Genomic DNA, 20599 nt, shown 5'->3' with positions numbered 1-20599 from the left:
CTACAGAACGCTGAATTTCAACAAGCACTATCTGCTTGTGGGCGGCCTTATGGCAGCGGATCCGGTGCTAGAGCGTCCTGGACAGGTACATTCAGATGATTTGGTCGGTTGCGTGCACAGCGTGTCCATCAACGGACGAGCGCTAAATTTGAGCAACCCGATCAAGTCTTTCGGCATCGAGTCGACTTGTCAGCGCAGCACCGGTAGCAGTGGACCATGCGGCCTCGGACTTCCGGAGGATCCGGCACAGCCCCTTTGCGGTCCTTACGGTCAGTGCATGGACCGATGGCATACAGCCATGTGCCGTTGCGGTGGAGCCATCCTGTCCCCCGACTGTTACAGCTCGCTGGACGCATACTCACTGCAGGACGGAGCATTCATCGAGTTCGAGATCACGGAGAAACACAAGCGCATGCAGCTGCTGGAGAGCATCTACAGTGGCAAGAGCTGGATCTGGAGCTACGATGTGACGCGAAGTAAACGCCACGAAGGTCACGTCGCACCAACACTGACGATCGCCGAGGATCCGCCCAAGTATATGAGCATTCTGTTCAAAACGAACAAACCGAGCGGAGTTCTTATATATGCCGCCACCAGCAGCAAGCACTACACTGCTATCGAGCTAAGAAATGGCCGACTTTCATACACCTCACATCAAACGTCCTTCGTGAACGTTTCCGCATCGGCCGGCGGGGGACAAGATGGCAGTTCGCTAGCCGATGGTAATTGGCATAACGTAACGCTACACTCACACAACCGTGTGCTGCAAGTGTTGGTAGATGGAAGGATGGTGGTGCCAGAGCTGGATGCAACAGGCGTGCATGACTTCCTAGATCCGTACCTTACCGTGCTGGCCATCGGGAATGTCCGCAGAGAGTACTTCAGTGCCAGTGAAACGGAGCCAATGCCCGCCAACTTCCAGGGATGTCTGGCCAACTTCACGATCAACGGAGAGGTGCAACCGTTCAACGGATCGGGCAGTATATTCCGCAGTGTCGTGCATCGGGGTAACGTGGCGCAGGGCTGTGCCTGGAGCGTTCTTGGCACGGCGCAGGTTACCAACCCGCTGAACATAGGCATTACGCTAGTGATCGTGTTCTTTGTGATGCTTCTGATTGGCATTTTCATATCCTTCCTGGTGGTACGATGCCGTCGTCAGCATAAGGAAAAAAGCGGAGCTCTTGGCCACTCGTCGGCAGCGCTGCACTCCAAACAGAACGGCACGGGAGGATCAACGCTGCTGGCCGGCTCGGGAATGGTGTCTTCCGGCGGGCTGCATGGTGACGGTGGCGGCCGTGGGATGCATGCGAACGATCTGTCCGTTGTGGGATACCATTCGGAAAACAGTGACATGTTGCGTGGCGTCAGTGGCCATCATCTCGTCGGCCCCGAGCTTATCTCGAAGAAGTACAAAGAGCGCGATCTAGCCGCCACGGAACCACAGCGACCGCAGCGACCGGACATAATCGAGCGCGAGGTGGTAAGCAAAAGTCCACCGCTGCCACCGCCGAGTCAGTCGCATCATCCATCGGCCCCGCACGATCACACCAACAATCCGTCCTCGATGGATCTCGGCTCGGAGTATCCCGAACACTACGATCTGGAGAATGCAAGCTCGATCGCACCATCGGACATAGACATTGTGTACCACTACAAGGGCTACCGGGAGGCAGGTGGAGTGCGTAAATATAAGGCCACACCGCCACCGGTCGCCACCGCATACACGCACCACAAGCATCAAACGTCGGCAGCGGCCGCCCAGCAACAGCATCGCCATTCGCCGCATCACGCAGCCGCCGGGGGACCGTACGCACCGCGGGTACTGCCGCCACCACAAGCTAGTCAGCCGCCACCTTCGAATGGAGCGGCACACGCACGCCAGCACCAATCGACGCCGCTGGCAAGGTTGTCGCCAAGCTCGGAGCTCAGCTCGCAGCAGCCGCGCATTCTCACGCTGCACGACATCTCCGGCAAGCCGCTGCAGAGTGCCCTGCTGGCGACGACCTCGAGCTCGGGTGGCGTCGGTAAGGATGCACTGCACAGCAACAGTGAGCGAAGCCTCAACAGTCCCGTCATGAGCCAGCTTTCTGGCCAGAGTTCGAGCGCGCGCAGTCGCAGCAAGAATCCGGGCGGTGTGCCGTCGCAACCCCCGAACGTAGTCTCCGTCAGCTCCGTCGTGGTGCCTGTGGGTCACGGTGGCATGGGCCTAACGGCTGAGGAGATTGAGCGATTGAACGCGCGTCCGCGTACCTCTAGTCTCGTCTCCACGCTGGATGCCGTGTCGAGTAGCAGCGAGGCGCCTGCACGCGTGCCAGCGCCGCATCTCTCGCACATGCACCATTCGCCGGCCGACATCGATGCGCACAGCTCTACCTCAACGGACGAAAGTGGCAACGATAGCTTCACCTGCTCCGAGATTGAGTACGACAACAACAGCCTCAATGGAGACACGGGTGCCACCAACAACGGTGTCGTCGGTAGCAAGTACGGCAAGGGACGGGACGATCCCGGTCGCCGTAACGATGTGGGCGGAGGCGGCACCGGAGGACCCGGCGGTGGAGGAGGCGGTGGCGTTAACGGTACCGGTGGTGGTGGTGGAGGTGGCAAGGGAGCTCCCCATCTTCCACCTGCTTCCTCGTACGATGGGTTCGATTCATCGTTCCGAGGATCGCTCAGCACGCTCGTCGCTTCGGACGATGATCTGTCCAGTCACATGGTTGGAATCTACCGGCAGCCGAACGGAGGCGGTGCAGCCTCCCCGTCAGCTACCGGTTGGGATTATCTGCTGAACTGGGGCCCAAACTTTGAGAGTCTCATGGGCGTGTTTAAAGACATAGCCGAACTGCCAAGCGATGTAACGGTCAATGGCCGAGTTCCAAACTCGCTGCGTATTCCTACCGGCGTTCAGTCGAAACCCTCCGAAGAGTACGTTTGAACGCACGAACGCAGTACTCCGAAACGTGGTTTACCAGTGCAACTGTAACATTTTTGTACAAATGAACACAATCCTACAAAAGTCCAACTCACGTACAGATAATAGCTAGACAGCAGTTAGTAGGAAACCAATCAAGCAACTCCTCGTGTACATATAAAACTACCATGCCTCGAATGCAGACCCATCTGCTGAGATTAGACATTTAGCGTTTAAGCGTTGCATCTAAGAATGGCACCAACTGCGAATGATGAATCTCTGCCCATCCAATTTTTATTTTGTCGCAGAAAAGATAAGAAGCTCAACAGAAAAAAAACATACTTTGTAAGCGGTGGTACCTTGTATCAAGGTCCTAAAGAAGTACGTAGCGCGTATGTAATTGCACCGGGTGCAGGGCAAATGCATCGACGCAAGGTCTCTCTATGCATTTATAGAGACCCCCCCCCCCTCTTTTGACAAGTTTTGACACACAATAGGACAATTTTAGGGCCGCAACCCACGCAACAATAATACGTGTCACTGCCGGTACGGTTGGGGTTTGGTCGAAAGGAAAAGAGAGGCAAACGATTGAAGAAACGCAGTGCTATGGTCTTTTTTAGGCTTACTCGAGTGTGTAGAAAAGCACACCTCTACTCAGATTATGCAGCGTGTGTTTGTGTACATAAATAGCGAAAGCGCTGGTCGAGCAGGATCGTTCACTGAATGCGCGTAGCATGTAAACTATACTTCTTGCCATATGCTTTTAAATATATAAGAATACCACTACCGATCCGTGGGCTGGTGTACAGCCAGCACCAGTGTGCTGCATGAGCCTATGATTTTAATGCGTTATGAGACTGTTTTATTTTTAACATTCAAACTGTACTCTAGGTAGTCGTGCTGTATTATAATCATGGCGAGCTCTATCGTCTTTTAGCTTTTTTTAAACTTTTGCGCAGTTTTATTTTTGGGTCGCATCCGGTTTTAAAAGGAACCTTGACATTGCGGTGCATAATAGGAATTGTACGATAGGAAACGTACGTACGGCACAATGTTCAATTCCATCACTCACAAGCTAAACCAGGGCGTCAAAATCTAGCATTCGAGTATTTTAAAGAGAGAGAAACAAGCGATTCTATAAAAAATATGGTTCACCAAGGACCACAATTTGGTAAAATGTATAATTGAAGAGAATAAATTTCACACCACTGTAAAATGTAAACGAACGTTTTGCCTTTCAATTGCTCTACTCCTATCCGAAATCCGACACACCATCCTCGTTTTTGTCACAATTTGCATTGCTGCCCTAACTGAACTTTGCCAAAAATTCGATGGTGGTAACACATAAACAATCAGACGATGAGAGAATATGGAAACGAATTGGAGTTGGGTTCGGGCGAATCATCATCGTGCGATAGCTGCAATTGCACTGAAGGGAGCTACGCTCGATCCTGTACGTTTGAAATACATGCGATGACCCAATGTAGGTCGCTGCCGGTTTCTATACCAACGACGATGTGCCAAAACAAAGCCATTTCAAACCATGCACTATGGGACATGATACCGAAAGCTTTACACTGTATGGTTGATCAGGTAAGGTATATTTTGTTTAGTAAGTTTAATAAAAATTCAATCACAAAGTTTGTTCAAAACACAATAAGAGAACGCTTCCGTCTCCGATCACGGGATGACAATGTTGCTACCGACCAATTGTATTGTACCATAGTGCTTTCGACCTTTCAAACGCATGCTCATTAACAGGGCGAAATGGTCCATCGGTCCATCGGTATGAGTTTCCCGTTTGTATCGGTTCTAATTCCTCCGAACACTGGGTCCGTCAGCCAAGCCGAACTTGCGGTCCGTGCGTTCAGTTACGAGTTACAATTAAAACCGTCCGGTTCGTCCCTTCTAAAGCTGAAAGGATGGTTTAAGTGCTAGAAGACCCACCCTTGGGCAAGGAAGTGTTACAACTCTTGGTGTGCTATTTGTACATAGTTACACTCCCGCTAACAGGATAGGCGGGCTCGGGCTACACATTAAGTGAAGTGCAATATATATAGAGTGCTTTAGTTTCTCTCTCTTTATGAAACATGTTTTTCCGTCGCGTGTTTGCTAAGAACGCGGCCGGTTCCTCCAGCAGTGGTGACAGTGCGACTTCCTCGAATGGCAATACAGGAGGAGGCAGCATGCATGCCATGCACGGTAGTAGTCTCGGTATGTCTGCCAACGGTGTGCCGCTCGAATCTCCGGCCCGGTACCGGCGTGCACTGAATGTGGAGGATAATCATCGAGTGCTATCAGTGCTGCAGCTGACACCACTTTGGGAGTACATCATTCGCAATAATGAGCTCCCGGTCGGGCTCAACATGAACGAGCTGTTTCGGGAGTTTTTGGAGCGATTGCACGATCCCGAGTTTCAGGTGCGCCAACACGCACTGCGCGTCTTGATTGACGTGATTATAGTGCTGCGAGATGAGACGGACATCTACTTTGCCCCGCTACTTCCGCCCATCATCGACAATCTGGGCCACCCTTCTCCGGCCGTGCGAAAGGGTGCGCTGGATGTGTTGAAGGTGTACATCGCGCAAACCAAGCTCCCCGAAACCGTTATGCTGGAGATCATGAACTACGGTATGGACCGAAATCCGAAAGATCCGCTCAGCAGCCGGTACATCGTGGGGGTTATGTTGGCACTGCCTTCGCTCATTCAACCCGCGATTTTGACCGCCAAACGAACGTTCATTCTGCGCGCAGTTATCAATGCGCTCGGGGGCAAGATGGTGCAAATAACGTATCAAGAGATTGCGCTTAAAATCCTGCTCAAGATCAAAAATACGATCGGTTCGCGCGAGTTTTACGAGTGCATTTCGGTGGCGTATCGGCGTGATTTTGACCTTCTGTGCAATGTGTATGGCTTGCCGAATCCACCGAAAAGCCCGCGACGGGATCCAGTCGTTCCTCCCGGCGAGATACCGCTGGGAAACGTTGATATACGAAAGTCGTGGAAACCAACAGTGACTCCCGGTGCACCGATGCCACCAATGCAGCCACTCTCACCCAAAGCACAGCGCTGGAAGTCTGGTAGCCATGGAGATATTTCTCGATCGACGGTGACGAACGATCCGGTGCGATTGCGACACCGAGTTGGATCGGACGAGCGACTCCCAGCGCAGCACGACTACATTCTGAGCAAAGGACCCGGCGGAGGACCACTTCTGCGGCGCGTTAGTTTAGAGAAGATTGACGATTCGAAGGTCATCATGGAAACGGAGATTAAAATCAACAAGGAGTCGGTGACGATGCGTATCTTAGAGGCGGAAAACTCCAACTCCAACTCAATCAGCGAGGAAAGCGACGAAGACAATGCAAACAAACGGTTCGGAGTGGTGCGTGTCCTTACCGACAGCGAGCTGGAGGATAGCGTCACGGTGAAATCGATTGCGGGAAGTCAGGCAACCATGCAACAAGAGCTGCTGCACTCTTCCGACACGGAATACGTCAGGAGAACGCCGCGACGCGTACGCTTTGGTGGAGAAATTGTTAAAATGCGCACCCCAGACAGCGACACATTCGATCAGAGCGATCAAGATGCACTTACACTCTCACAGACGTCAAACCAATCCACACAGCTGCTATCGTCCTCTTCAGCAACATCGGATCGCACGTCTTCAACGATGGCGCCACCTCAGCGATCCTCGTTGAAATCGGCATCCTCGTCTTCTGATCGTAGCAGCACAACCTACTCGAACACGATGATGCGAAGGCAATACTCGCAGTCGGCAGATACGGAACGTTCGTCACCTCCAAGCACTATGGCGCTGTCGTCTTCCGACTTTAACAGTAGCTTCACCTCCAAACTAAGGCCCTCGTCGGCAAAATCGATCATGGAAACGTCCGGGCTGAGCGAACTTAACTCGGGATCAGATCCGGAGGATAACTTAGCTCCATCAATGGTAGCAAGCAGTGTTGCAGAGGAGGTAGAAAATAGCGCATCGCGAGCATCATCACGACCTAAATCATCTCTCACGCGTCCAAAGTCTGCAAAAACTCCTCCACCAGAGCCGAAGGAGATACAACAACCAGAACCGGTTAAAATTAATAATACTGCTCCACAACATCCAGAGACGCCCGATGCACAAAGCCGCCCAGAACCCGACCCACTAACGGCGGCCGCTCTCGATGCTAGCTCCATCTTGGCCGACAAAATAGAGGAAGTAAAGCAAGCGATCCAAGGTATCGAAAGCAAGATAAACAACGTAGTAATGCAGAAGGCAGACTCGATCGATACGGTACAGAATCACAATGCAGGCCATAGCTCAACGCCGAAGCTAGAGCCAAACCTCTCACTCGAAGTGCTTATGAAAACCAATCACAACGAAAATGCGGCCAACCTTGAACAGGACCCGTCCCAGGCAGAGCACAACAAGAAGGATTACACCAAAGAGCTCAACATCGAAATACCGAAAGAAGAAAAGCTACAAAACGCTCCACCACCACCATCGCCCAAGCCAGCCCAGGCCGCCGACAAGGGTGAAGGGGTAACTCCCGTCACATCACAAACCAAACCAATACCCAAGATCGTACGATCATCAGGTATTCCTCGCCTCAACACGATGCCCTCACCAAAGACGATGCGGAAAGCGCACGAAACCCTCAACAATGCGCCCAAGTCACCGACCACCACCGGTAGCTCCGATGGCAAAGGTCAGCTCACACCGCAGCCTGCCAATGCGGTCCGCGGTCGCACGTTGTCGCGAAGCCGATCGGCCACCTCTGCCACGATGAAACGCAGCGTCTACATCAGCCCCTCATCTCTCAGTCCCAAGCCGCACAGTGGCATCGAGATGATTCACAACCTGCTGCGAAGTCCGTCCACATCGCCGCACCGAAGTCGTCGGAAAAGTTCAAATGTGAGCGATGCAAAAGCGCTCGATATGATTGCGGCAAGCGATAAGAACAACAACAACACCCAGCTCATATCCAGTGTTAGCGAATCGGTCGTCGACGGGCGTACGGACAAGTGCATCAGCGTGAACGAGGATGACATCTTCGATGTGTTTGGGAAAACCATTGCGACACAAACGTCCGTCGACGAGCTGGTAGACCGCCCGGCGCCCTTTGTACCGTTTACTCGAACGCCTTCGCGGCTAGCATTCGGCGCACCAAGCGATGCAAATGGAAATGAAATCATCAGCACACTCAGTCCATCAGCAGCAGATGGGCATGAAAAATTTGTTTCCTTCTCCAAAGATCGCGCCCATTCGCCGAACGTGTCGCTACCGGAGTCGCCCAAGCAAACGCAACCGCCAATGCAGCAAATAATCAGCTCCTGGGAAGATCTCGGTATCGTGAGCCGCCTCACGCTTTTGCAGCTGAAAAGTCCGGTAAGTTTTTGAGGACACCCATTTAAAGGTTACCTCGGTTCGGTCTTCACGACCATTATTAGTATGCCTACTCTCATTTTCGTTAGTGGAACACACACAAGTGAAATGAACAGTAAAAGCCGTTGCGACGGCGTCTGACATTAACTGAAATAGGGAAAATCTAGATCAGGCCAGTAAATAAAACTCAACCTACCTACCTACCTACTGCTGCTACTACTACTGCTGCTGGTCGCTCATTAGAATGACCAATTTTCTCCTCGGCTCCTTTGGTTTGACCTCCTTTTTTGCACAAATTACACAAAGACCGTCCCGCCAGCAGAAGCTTTGTTACTTTGGCTTAGAAAACTCTGAAAAGCCCCAGGTTTGGGTGAGACGGAGTTAAAAAACCAATACACTCGGACTAACCACCGGCACCTGTTATAGTCCTCGCCTTACGGCGATTTTCATCAACAATCCTCCCGGTCACCTACATACCCGAGCCACCTGTGGGTGGCTACCTAGGCTCGTAGTTGGTATTCATTTTACCCAAACCAAAGGGTTCGCTCAACCACCAAGCAAATGACGTACGTCCATCCGATTACATACAGGAGGTACAGAAATGCTTTCGAAAATCAAGTGCAACACGCAATCGATGCGACAACGGGCCAGCCCGCGCTCTGTATATGGTCAAGCTCGGTTAAACGTAAGGATATTCCCCCACACAGCGCTGTCCGAAGAAATAACGTACCATCGGTTCATGGCTTCACATCTCGCCGCGTTCATCGCATTTTTTTATATATAACCGTAATTTCCTTTCGTCACGTTGACATTTTACTTTAAAAGTGACGTAATCGGATCGAAGCATTGCTGCTGGAAATGATTTTCACTGCACTCGTTTGTTCTGCCGAACCTCGATGCATTTCATTATCATTATTAGACGATCACGCTGATCTAGCTGAACGATGAAGAAAAATGTATTCCACACCGCATCGTCATCATTTCGTTTCCGTAACTCGCTTTCTCTAAAAAGTGGAACGCTCGCTACCTGGGCTAATGAATCACCGGAAAAGTAATTACAAACATGTTCCAACTATTTTACTTTAAAAAAGAAACTCGCCTGAGACCGAAAGAAGGACACCGGGGCAAGAACAGCAGCAAATACACACACGAATCTGTCAACCTGTAGTGCAAAGGTGCAAAATAGGGTCAAAAGCAGGTTAAAAGCTGCCCGCCTCACCTTTGGTGCCCGAAATGGTACCGCGCAAGGAACACACATTGCGTGCTGTTGTGTTCGCCACCCAGCCAAGAGAGCGTTTTCATTTTTCTGTGCCACAGACTTTCTTCACAGCACCACAGTGGCTCGACTAGGGAGTCACCTACATCCATGTAATTTTCCTACATTTCTCACCCATGCGCGCAACAAAAAAGTAACACAACGACTCCTTCTTAAAGCGACATCGACAGCAACGACGATTTCTTATAATGTCTTATCAACGTCCGGTTTACTTATTACACCCGGCTACGATCTACTTTCGTTGGGTCCTTTCTTTCTTTCATTCTATTCCTTTCGGTTTCGGACACCCTAGATTTGTCCCAAAACAAAACCCGCCAACACCAACATCCTGCTGCTGGCGGGCTCTTTGGCCAACGCTTTTTGGGGAAAAGGGAAATAGAGAACGGTGTCAACGCACTAAATCAATTCCACGCCACACTGCCACACACACACAGTGGACAGGGGACTTTCGGTTTCGTTTTCTCAGCCCCAAACCTAATCACAAACTTTCGTGCCACTAATTGTGTAGCTGCCCTGTGTGGCTGCCGTGGGTGCCGACGGGTTTTCCCCCCATCTTCTTGACCCGGGGACCGTCCGCCCGGTCGGTGACTGTGTGTGTTTCCGATTATGATTGTTGGCACTGTTCTCGCACTTGGCGCTTTGTGGCGCTGGTGGCTTCTCGAAAAAACACACTCGAAGAACCACACACAATTCCACCAATCTGACGTACGTTCCCAATCCTCTGGCTCTCTGACGCAGCCCCCCTTTTTATGACCATTGGGGACTGCGGTGCGGTGTTCTACAAAAAGGAAATCGGTACCACTTCGTACGCCGAAGGAATTTTCTAGGTTAGAGAAGACGAAGACGGCACACCGGGCAGCCACACAGCCAGCCAGCCGGGCTTAGCTGAAACCCTTGCCAATCCGAAGGTTCAGTAGCTCTCCTTGAACCGGCCGGATAAGGTTGCCGATTGTCTGGTGATTAGTTCGGCAGCCAGCCAATCAAAACCGCATTGTGAAACAGTGTCCATTAACAGGTTTCGGTGGTGGTGATAATAGTTCATTTCAAGAAATACTTCTCTTCGGAACGGAAACAAATCCTCACCCGGCAATGAGAAATGTAAATTCCATTTGTTATCAAGTTATCGTTTACAGTGCAATAATAGTGAAGCAAGTTTACTCCCCAAACCGGTGTATTGGGGCTTGTTGGTTGGTGAATTACATCTAAATTTTTTGCTCCCTTCTCTCTCCCCCTCTCTCTCTCTCTCTGTCCAGGACTGGCGGTTACGGTCCCAAGGTTTCTGTAGCATCGAGGAAGCACTTAAATCATCCGATAATCTGGCAAAGGTACAACCCTATCTCGAGTCGCTGCTGCGCACGCTGCTGTCCTCGGAGCGGAATCTCGATGTCATTGACGATAAGGTGCGCATGTTGGTCAACCTGGTGTCCCGGCTGCCGCTCGAAAACCTGGAGGACCGGGTGGGACAAATCATGACCGGCCTGTGCCGGCAGGGCGGCCCCGGAAGCAACACGGTGGCCAAGGCGCTGATGCAACGATTACCAACGGCGGCCATTGTTCAGCGGTTACTATCGGATGACTTCCTGCATGCCAAAAGTTCCAAGGTTAGCAATAACGTTCTGGTGTGGTGTTTTTGCGTTGTTTTCATTGCCCCCCTCCCATCCTCCTCTCATTGTTCTCAATGTCTCGTTGCAGTTTCGCGAGAATGCATTGCAAACGGTGCTGTTTGCTTTAATGACATTTCCGAGCACCTACTTTGACATCAAAACGCTTATTTCCCGAGCGACCGAAGCGGCACTGGATCGCAAGAAACGCGTCCGCCATGTAAGTAGTGTAGTAGTGGCAGCTGTAAACCGTTCCGGTGAGTGTTTTTGTTGCTAATCCAACTCTGTTACAACTTGTTCTGTTCGCTATTACAGGCTGCGCTGGACGTGCTTGCTGTGCTGGGACAAATTAGCTCTCCTAAATTGGTTCTAGACGTTGTCTGCGCCGCTGTCGGAACACGCTCGGAAGGAAACCATCTGATCACGGCCGTCAAGGCACGCCTGGCTCGCAAGCAGCTTCCCTTCATTGGCCCCGATGGAAGCGTAGAGTACGCGATTAAAGTTCCTTCTAACCGGGCCAGCTCGGTCATCATGTTCGGTGCGGACGTCGATTGGATCGAGGCTGGTAGTGGGTCCGCTTCGCCCACCTTCAACCGGCCCGGGCGAAACAAATATCCTAGCTTTCAAGTGGAAAACAGTTCGTTTGAAGACATCAGACAGTAAGGCTTTTTCCTGTTCGGAGAACTCCTCATGAATGGCCCTGGCTGATTGTATTTTTTGCTCTTCTTTCAGGAAGCCAAGCTTCACCGTTTTTGACGAAATTAAACAACCAATTGAAACATCGAAAATTGCCACCCATTCGGGCTGGACATCTAAAATCCCGGTCTCACATGCGGTAAGAAATGTCATTTGCAAGAAATTGCATCCAAACAACCGCGTACCTTAACCCCGTATTACTATGCTCCGCTTTTGCGTTCGCCTGCAGGATAATATGGCTCAGCCAGTAGGACCGACCAATGGTAAGTTACTGTTGAGCGAAATGGTTTTGTTTCTATGATCTTGACACACTTTCCCTGAGGAGGCTTTACTGCAACACCTCGGAGCAGTAACAGCAGCAATACCGCACCTAATGCCGGAAAATCCCTAACATATGCAAATTGATGTTCTCCTTCATTCTCACACACAAACACACAGCTACTCGACCAATGTACGGCAATGGACAATCTTCCAGGTCGTACCCGGAGCTGCTCGACAGCAAGCTGACCGCAGCCGCAGGAACAAAGCCCGGCACAATCAACAACCGAAAGCTGGAGGGAAATTTGTCCGGCATACCGCAAATAGCGAATGGCAAACTTTCACGCAACGCAACATCCTCCTCCTCTTCGTCAAGGTACGTCCTCCTCCTTCAATCATATCAATGCGTTACACCACTTAGCAAATTCCAATTTTCGCGCCATATTCCCCCGTTATGAGCTGAATGCATTTGAATCTCCTATCTGATTAGATTTCCCGAAATGGATCCGAAGACGAACGGTAAGGCCATGCTGGCGAAGAACAATAACCCGTACGAAATGAGGACACCGCGAATGCGGGGCAAGCTGTATTCCCGCAACAGTGATGGGTTTATGAGCGACACAATCGGTAAGTCTTAAGGGCACGATCGTCGCGGTGTTAGCGTTTTGCTGTCGCATTCTGCGTTTGCATAGAGCGTTATCTGATGCCCGGCACTGTGGTGGTCACTGTTTCCTCTTTTGTTTTCCTGAATCTTTTCTGCAGCTAGTGCCAATAAGCAAGTACACAACGACATCCGACCCGCTACGGATCCGGTGGTGGAAAGTGAAGGTTTCAGACAATCGAGATTTGGTATGCGGTTCTACAATCCGAATCTAATGGGAAGGTAAGTGCAATAGCTATACATCATCGAACTTGTTGAGCGATTCTTGGTATATCTTAAACGCCGGGGGACATTGTCCGTACTAGCTAGTGTAGTTTCAATTTTCACTAGAGCATCTGGCGGCGGCTGGGAGAAGCTTGTTTTGATCATCGAGGGAATGGTCGTGCCGGATCTCAAAATTAAGTAGTTTTTTTCATCGGGTTTTTTATGCGAAGATGGCTGAAACACTTGCACAACATATTTATCTATCAATAAACAAGCTCCAGTCCTGTTTAAGTAAAACACCGTGGAAAAATAACATATTTTCTGAAGCGGTAAGCCGCTTGTCAAAATGCTTCGCTTAGCCGCCGCCAGACGCGCTAGTGAAAATCGAAATTACACTAGGAGAGTACGGACAATGTTCCCCGGGGCCTTAATACGTTGCAAAAGTCTCAGACTAAATGGATTTCTCTGCTTAGCTATCAATAACTTGAGTATCTGGCCATCGTCAGCCTTATGTGACCACAACAAGCGATTCATTAGACCACTTTCCCGTCATAAATTAATATGCAATTAAATCATACAATGAAACGATGGTGTGAGCAATGACATTAAAGGCATAGATTGGGCCGCTACAGTCCATAGTAAAGTCGCCAGGTCGTAGGACCTAACAACAACACGCTCGTCAAAGGTTCGAGCCGCCCCGTTTGAATCAAATCCCTAATAAGTAATACACATTATTAGTGATGGGTCATACGATTCAATTCACGACTCGAATCGGAGTCGAATGTAGATCTATCGGAATCGATTGCCACCTGTAGGTGCAGCAGGTGAGGTAGGTCAGTGTTGGGCTCAAGCCTAACCCGTGGGTTCAACGGAATTGGAGTAGATCCAAAAGATCAGTAGATGTGCAAGAAAGCATAAACAGCCAGTAAGGGTCGGGTCTTGAACCTATATTGACCCGACCCAACCTGAACCCGCTGCACCAACACCGCTTATGCTTTCTTGCACCAATGCATCATTACGGTCGGTACTAAAACTCGTAACGACTTCTGATTGCGTTTTGAAGCCACTGATATCCAAGCCCATTACTGGCTAATGCACACTTTGAGCAAATAAGGCTGTTGTGCGACACAAGTGTAAAACGAACTTACTGCATCAAAAACAAAAGCCTCTCGTTTACACTTAATCATCCAAAACACAACCCTTATGTTCTTCATTGCTATATGCTCGTACTTTATGTGTCAAACGACCTCCAAAATCAATTAAAAGTGCAATAAAACGGTTACTTAAGCTATCTTTTATGTTGGTTCTTGGACATAGGTCAACCTGCGATCGATCAAGAACAACCAACCAAGATAGCATATTTTCCTTGAGCTAATTGTATATCTCACAGTATGCATTCCAACCTACTGCTGGCCAGTTGCCTCAATCCATCATAACACTGGGCGTGAATGGACCGTACAGGACCACAAGTGCTCTATCTTGCGTCTTAAAGTTTGATGTCACGCAAAGACCACATCATGCTTCTCCTGCCTAACTCCACCTGGGAGAGCGAAGCGGGTGCTTTACTTTTTAATGGTTTTCCCATGTACGTCACACCATAAGTTTCTACGAGTCCTTACCCAAAAAGAGGTCAACGTATCGAACGACCTTGGGTTAAGAGAACCAATTTCAAATCTTGGGGTCTTGGGAATTGAAGGACCACCCTTGCCCAACCCACTTTCACACCCATGAGATACTGGACAACGGTTTCACAAGACGGGTTGAAGATTCACCAATGCTCTAGGCCTTTTGTTTGGTAGAATTGCTGAATAACGATACCTACAGCACACACACACATCATAAATCATCGGTAGGGACCTCTTCGCTTTTTTGTTCGTCAATCTCAACCCCCGGTGTGTGTCTGTGTTTGTGGCTGATACTTGTTTGCTGATATGGTTACTAGCTTCGACAGCAACAAAACACCGCCCAAACACACCCGTTCATTTGCGTTCTCGCTTATATCCCCGTTGTGCTGGTATGGCGCGTGATTCAATACCACCCAGCCGTGCCGAATGAATGAAAATAGGAAACTATACCAATAAATGAACGTATGGCGCGCGCTCTCCTCAGTGCATGGCGTTGATATAAACAAACCTTGCTAGAAAGGGAGGGAAAAGGGGGGAGAGAGTACTGAAAGGACGGGATACAGCCAGGACTACCACCGCCAGCAATACACAAAAGTCCAGGAAACGTACACAGTGAAACCTACTACTGTGGAGGGTTGCCCGGTGTTGGTAGGTTTCGGCTTGTGCGCCCGCCTGCCATTATACATAGCCGTGTGTTACCCGGTTACCTTCAGCCAGTGGCGTCGCAACATTCATTCGCCGTTCGGTGGCAATAGCGTGCTGTTACACTTATATCACACATCGCAGCGCTGGACATCGCGGCGCAATCATCGGTGACCACCGGTGAAGTCGTGAAGGACCGAAGGACTCTTGGGCGAACTTCGGTCGATTCAGTCCAATACATAAGGGGGAATGGTCGTCGTAGTGCTAATCGATGCTATGTGTGTGTGTTTGTAGTTTTTTATTCCGCACGTAACTGACTGGCGGCTCTTACTGGTGCTGCTTGCGGACTTCACACGACCAAATCGCAAAACTATCCTCGATAGTAGTGAAAAGTAGGCCACAGCGCTAATGGTGACAAGGCTGCCTGCGTCCAGTGTCGTGTTGATGATGGGCAGTGGTGTTGTTAGCCAGCTCAGCGAAGCTTCTTGAACTTTCCTTGAAGGGAAGTGTTGGACTTGTGTGCTGTGTGTGTGGACGGTGCGGTGGAAAAGCTTACACGTTGGTGGTCAAATGGCCGTCGACGAACTTCAAATTACGCGGACTGGTCTGGTGTGCCACTTGCTACGCGTTCGTCATCGTGGTTAGACTACTGAAGCAGTAGTAGTACGGCGCTAGTGTTGGCGGTAGTATGTTTGTGAAACTCGCTCCTACATACCACCGGATCTGTGGAAGCTGTTTGGGTTGCTTTCACCAGCTCAACCCGTCGTCGTGCACGTCGTCCGAGGAGAGGGAAGAGGAAGAGGAACCAACGGTTCCACCGATTTCTACCCTCCAACAGTGCAGTGATAACAACAACAGTGCTGCCAATGGCGCCAAAAGCGCGATGAGTGTGTGCAAAACGATCACCAGCGACGAGTTCGTTGGTGCCCCGTCCGAGGGCATGCCGCCAGTGGCCCTCGACAGTAGTACTAGTAGTAGTAGTGGCATCTATAGCAGAATTTTGCGAACGCACCCAGAATTGGTGCGATTGTGTCAGTGGTGTTTCTTCAAGCGACGAAAAGAAACTACCCCACCCGTCTGTGATGAGACCAATCTGGGGCCAAATGGTCAGCCCGAAGTTAGCAGAATACCCTCCGAAGTGGCTTGCATCAAGCTGGCGGAAATTACCAGCGTAGTCCCCTTCGCAAATGGGACAGTTTTTGAAACGCCACAGAAACTGTTCATACCGCGAGCGTGCGAAGCAAGAGACGGCGAGGAAGTGGATGGTGGTGAGCTGGTCGTAATGTTCCCGCCACCTGTCATGGTGGCTAACGGTTACGGACCGCCGACCACGGCATCGAGCGACGTGCTAATAATGGTCGAGTTCAACGACGAAACGTAATTCACAATTAGCTTTTCTTTAACATATAATATCCTCAGAAAAATGGGGTCCGCGAGTGAAGATGGAAACGAAGCTCCGTGCCAAGGACATTTGCTTTCTTCAATGTTTTTGGCTCATTTGAATATACGTACATAAGCACCTGTGCTGTTATCCTTGGCTTTGGGCGTTACGCCTTCACTTCGGAGGTTCAATCATTCTATTCCTATCACGCCAATCGATCGATCGAAGGCAGTGGACGTGGACGATAAGGGAGGAACTCTCTGACTCGAGACGTGTTCGCTCTCCCTACGACCTCTACCTCATACTTTGTCCTCAGGCTCATCAGGCTAATGATTTGAGCAGAAAATGTCTTTCAAAGTTCACAGTTCACAATTTTTGCCTTTGAAGAGTGTCATTATGAATTTATAATCAGAGCCTTTCGTTTTCTTTCTTTCTTTCTTTTCCATGCCTTTGCTTTGGGACCGTTCTTCCAGCCACAACAAACAACAAATGACTACGCATGTGCAGAAGCAGGATGTAGACCAGCGTCCTAATTTATCACCGAGCAAAGGCTTTAACAACCATCATCACCACCACCACCACCACGACCACCATGCGGCCAGCAACGGTGGCGCAAATAATCGGAGCAACAGTGCGAGCCATGGTGAACATCAGAGCTATTACGCCGATTCCAACATGGGCACCGGCAGCGGTACTGCACCGAACACTCCGCATCGGACACGTTTCCTGGGCGAACATCAGCCACCGGCGGGGGCAAGCATTAATCAGGAAAGCTACATCATCCATCGGGACGAAAACTATGACAGCGAGCAGGACGAACGATCAAGTAACGATTCCACCTCTACCCGCATCATCTCCAACAGTATTTTGAACTTTCGAGAGCGCGACCGAGACCGGGTAACGGTTGGTGGGGATGGCCCTTACCCTAGTGCCCTATCCGGTGGCAGTCGTCCTCCATCGATACCGTCCGTTTCGCGACCACAGTCCGTTAGCTCGCACAAGTCGATCGGTTCGGGAGTGCTCAAGCATCAAGCAACGCCGGAAGGACGTACATCGCGCACCAGTAACGCTTCGTACAGCAATGCGTCCATGAAGAATGCATCGATGGGGGACAATGTTTCGCTCAAATCGCACCGCTCGTTTGCGGGGAAAGCCTCTGGGGATGATCGTGCAGATGGTGAATGGTATGGGGAACGGGCTACGACACCGATTCATAGCGAGATGGATGGAATCAGCTCGAACCAGGTGCAGTATGAGTCGGACTATGATGAGGAGGACGATGAGCAGGAGCGAAAGCACGATAGACACTTAAAACCCAAATCACCGACCACTCCGAAGCGCTATCCTACGCCAAGTCCACGTCCATTGCAAGGCTCGTACTCCACAGAGGAACTGTCCAGTCATAATGCCTACAGACAGGAGGGGGAGGAAGAGGAGGAGGAGGAAGACGAAGAAATAGAGGAAGAGCTGGCTATTTCCCGCCCCAGAAGCCGCGTGCAGTCGGCTAGCATGGGCAATTTGCAGCATCTGGATCGGATAGAGGTAGCAGAACAATCTCCGGTGCCGGTTTCACCGAAAAAAATTCTCAAGAAACCGTTTCTAGTGCGTCGCAGCAGCAAAGTGGCCCCCGTGAAGGAGGTCGTATCGAGCGTGAAGGCAAAGAACAAGCTCAACGAGGTGATTTTTCAGAAAACGTTGCGCCGGTTCGAGAAACCGAAGGACGCTCTCAACAACTGCCTGACGCACCTGGAAAGCCCGAACTGGGAGCAAAACATCAGTGGGCTTCAATTCTTCGTGCGACTCATACGCCACCATCCGGAGGTGATCGACACCCAGATACATCTGCTGTCGGTGGCACTGGCGAAGCAGGTGCGCAACTTGCGCTCTCAGGTGGCCCGAGCCGCCTGCCAAGCTTCGGCCGAGTTTTTCGCCACCCATCGCCGGTGTCTGGAGGGTGAGGCGGAAGACATCGCAACGCATCTGCTGCACCGTACGGCAGACACCAACAAGTTCCTACGGGCCGACGCTACCCAGGCGCTGGAGGCCATGTGCGACAACGTATCGATTCCGAAGGTGGTGCACATCATTTCCTACAAGGGAGCGACGCACCAGAATGCGGTCGTGCGGACGACGGCCGCCAAGCTGCTGAACAAGATCGTGCAGCAGCTGGGCAGCGAGAAGGTGTTCGCATTGCCGAAGGAAACACGCGACAAGCTCATACTGACAGGGGCGCATCTGCTACTGGAGGGATCGCTGGAAACTCGCAACTACACCAAGAGCATGTTTAAGCAACTAGCAGACCACTCGAACTACAGCAAAGTATTATTAGAAGTGATACCTCCGCGGACCTATAGGAATATAGAGAAATCGCTGAACAGCATTCGGCAAATGTCTTAAATCTTCTCCTCAATCCCCAGCAACCGCTGCTGCGCTGGTAATGTTGTGATGGAGCAGTTGGTTGCATATTTCGTTTCGTTACCAAAGCCGTAGTGAAATTCTCTTCTGTATTCTTACTAATAAAAATGTACGTAATTTAAGTGGTGTCTTGTGTAGTCAACATTACTGTACTTACGATTGATCAGGAGCAGAACTTTGCCGAGAACTCAGAGGAGACTTGTTGTACAATGCCTTTTGGAAGTTCAATGCCGGTAATGGCTAGCGGGGTGAGTATGGTAGTAAACTCCAGACTTCAACTGTTTATATCAACATATCCTGGCCACGAATTTCCACTTAAAACCGAAATAAAACTTTACTCGCGTGATTTGCACGATTTTAGTAAATGTGTGCAAGCAGCAGAACGAGCTTTGACTGTTGCTTATTAACACTCCATAGTTGGATTAATGAGGAGGAGGTGAGGAAGTGGCGGAGTGTATTTATTTTGTTGACCATTTAATTTAGCACGAGCTTTTTGGCTGACTTTTAAAAACACTCAACGAATTTGGAAATTCACACCAATTTGGAACGTTCGCTCGGGAACTTCGCGAGCAACTGAACACGTGAAGTAGAGTTTACACGACGCACATTCTATTTGCAATATTGTGAGGTAAATTTCGATTTTCTTCGACATTTTGTTGTTAGATTTTAACTTATTTCTGAAATAACACTTTAAACTGAAGGTTTTGCCAAGCATTTAATTTCTAATTTATTTCCATAAAATGTATGCCCTCAATTTTGCTCCGTGCATTTGGACGTCCGTGTACCCACTGTCCATCACGGCAGCTCTTTCATTTTCTGTCGCAATCGGCTGCTGTCATTCTGCAGCAGAATCAAAACAACAAACACTTCCCTGGGCCCGGTGCTCGCAGTTTATTTGCCTGTTGTAACAGAAATCTGTGATAAATGGCTCATTCTTTTGCAAACGACCCGTCGGAACCAACGATTCCTCTCGGCGCAAACAAAGGAGGACCCCATGGACTCGGTAAGCGCTTCTTCGACTCTTGTTGATGGTTGTGTTTGGCCACCACGCACACTACTTACATAAGCATTTGTTTCCACCGCAGGAGATCCCGAGGACCGCCGACTCCGGAAGGTGGAACTGGAGGTGCTGATACCGAAGATAATGCGGGAGCGTGCCAAAACCGAAAAGTGCATCCCGGAGGTAAAGGCGTTCGAAGATTGCTGCAAAGGTTCGGGGCTGTTTATGGTTGCGAAATGCCAGGAGCAGAACGATGCACTTAAAGCCTGCAGCATGGAGTGGTACCGGAACGAGCAGTTCAAGCAAGAGTGTACCGAAATTTATTTGGCCGAACGGAGTGAGTTCCGACGAACGGGATTGCCCAAAAAGTTCCGAAAGAATGATGCGACCGGCAAGTAAGGATTTTCGATTATTTTTTATTGCTAATTATCATTTGATTCAGAGAAACAAACAAAAATCAGGTGATGAGTTCTAGCTGCTTGGTTCTTAATCCTTGTTGTAAAATGTGCTGTTTAAAGTTAGGAATAAAATGTAAAAAAATGTACATC

The 20599-nt window shown here is 50.1% G+C and overlaps 3 protein-coding genes across 3 annotated transcripts in view; all 3 read left to right on the top strand.

Moving 5' to 3' along the window:
• LOC120901453 (cadherin-related tumor suppressor) overlaps positions 1–4133 on the top strand; it is a 53320-nt gene extending 49187 nt beyond the window's left edge. The window contains exon 10 of the mRNA XM_040309419.1: positions 7–4133. Coding sequence (XP_040165353.1) covers positions 7–2935 — 2929 coding nt within the window. The 3' untranslated portion in view covers positions 2936–4133. The remainder of the gene's footprint in view (positions 1–6) is intronic.
• A 669-nt stretch (positions 4134–4802) lies between these two features.
• LOC120901459 lies at positions 4803–19173 on the top strand. The gene is made up of 10 exons (XM_040309427.1): positions 4803–8295; positions 10822–11169; positions 11261–11389; positions 11485–11828; positions 11902–12004; positions 12095–12128; positions 12304–12499; positions 12614–12750; positions 12886–13006; positions 17110–19173. The coding sequence occupies exons 1-10, from the start codon at positions 5002–5004 to the stop codon at positions 19031–19033; spliced, it is 6630 nt and encodes a 2209-aa protein (XP_040165361.1). The 5' UTR covers positions 4803–5001; the 3' UTR covers positions 19034–19173.
• A 702-nt stretch (positions 19174–19875) lies between these two features.
• Positions 19876–20595, top strand: LOC120901458 (COX assembly mitochondrial protein homolog). The gene is made up of 2 exons (XM_040309426.1): positions 19876–20054; positions 20137–20595. The coding sequence occupies exons 1-2, from the start codon at positions 19976–19978 to the stop codon at positions 20448–20450; spliced, it is 393 nt and encodes a 130-aa protein (XP_040165360.1). The 5' UTR covers positions 19876–19975; the 3' UTR covers positions 20451–20595.
• Positions 20596–20599: the final 4 nt, after the last annotated feature.

This window comes from Anopheles arabiensis, chromosome 3 (genome assembly GCF_016920715.1).
Source record: "Anopheles arabiensis isolate DONGOLA chromosome 3, AaraD3, whole genome shotgun sequence".
Classification (NCBI taxonomy): domain Eukaryota; kingdom Metazoa; phylum Arthropoda; class Insecta; order Diptera; family Culicidae; genus Anopheles; species Anopheles arabiensis.
Note: the sequence above shows the minus strand (reverse complement) of the source record. Positions and strands in the feature narration are given on the sequence as shown.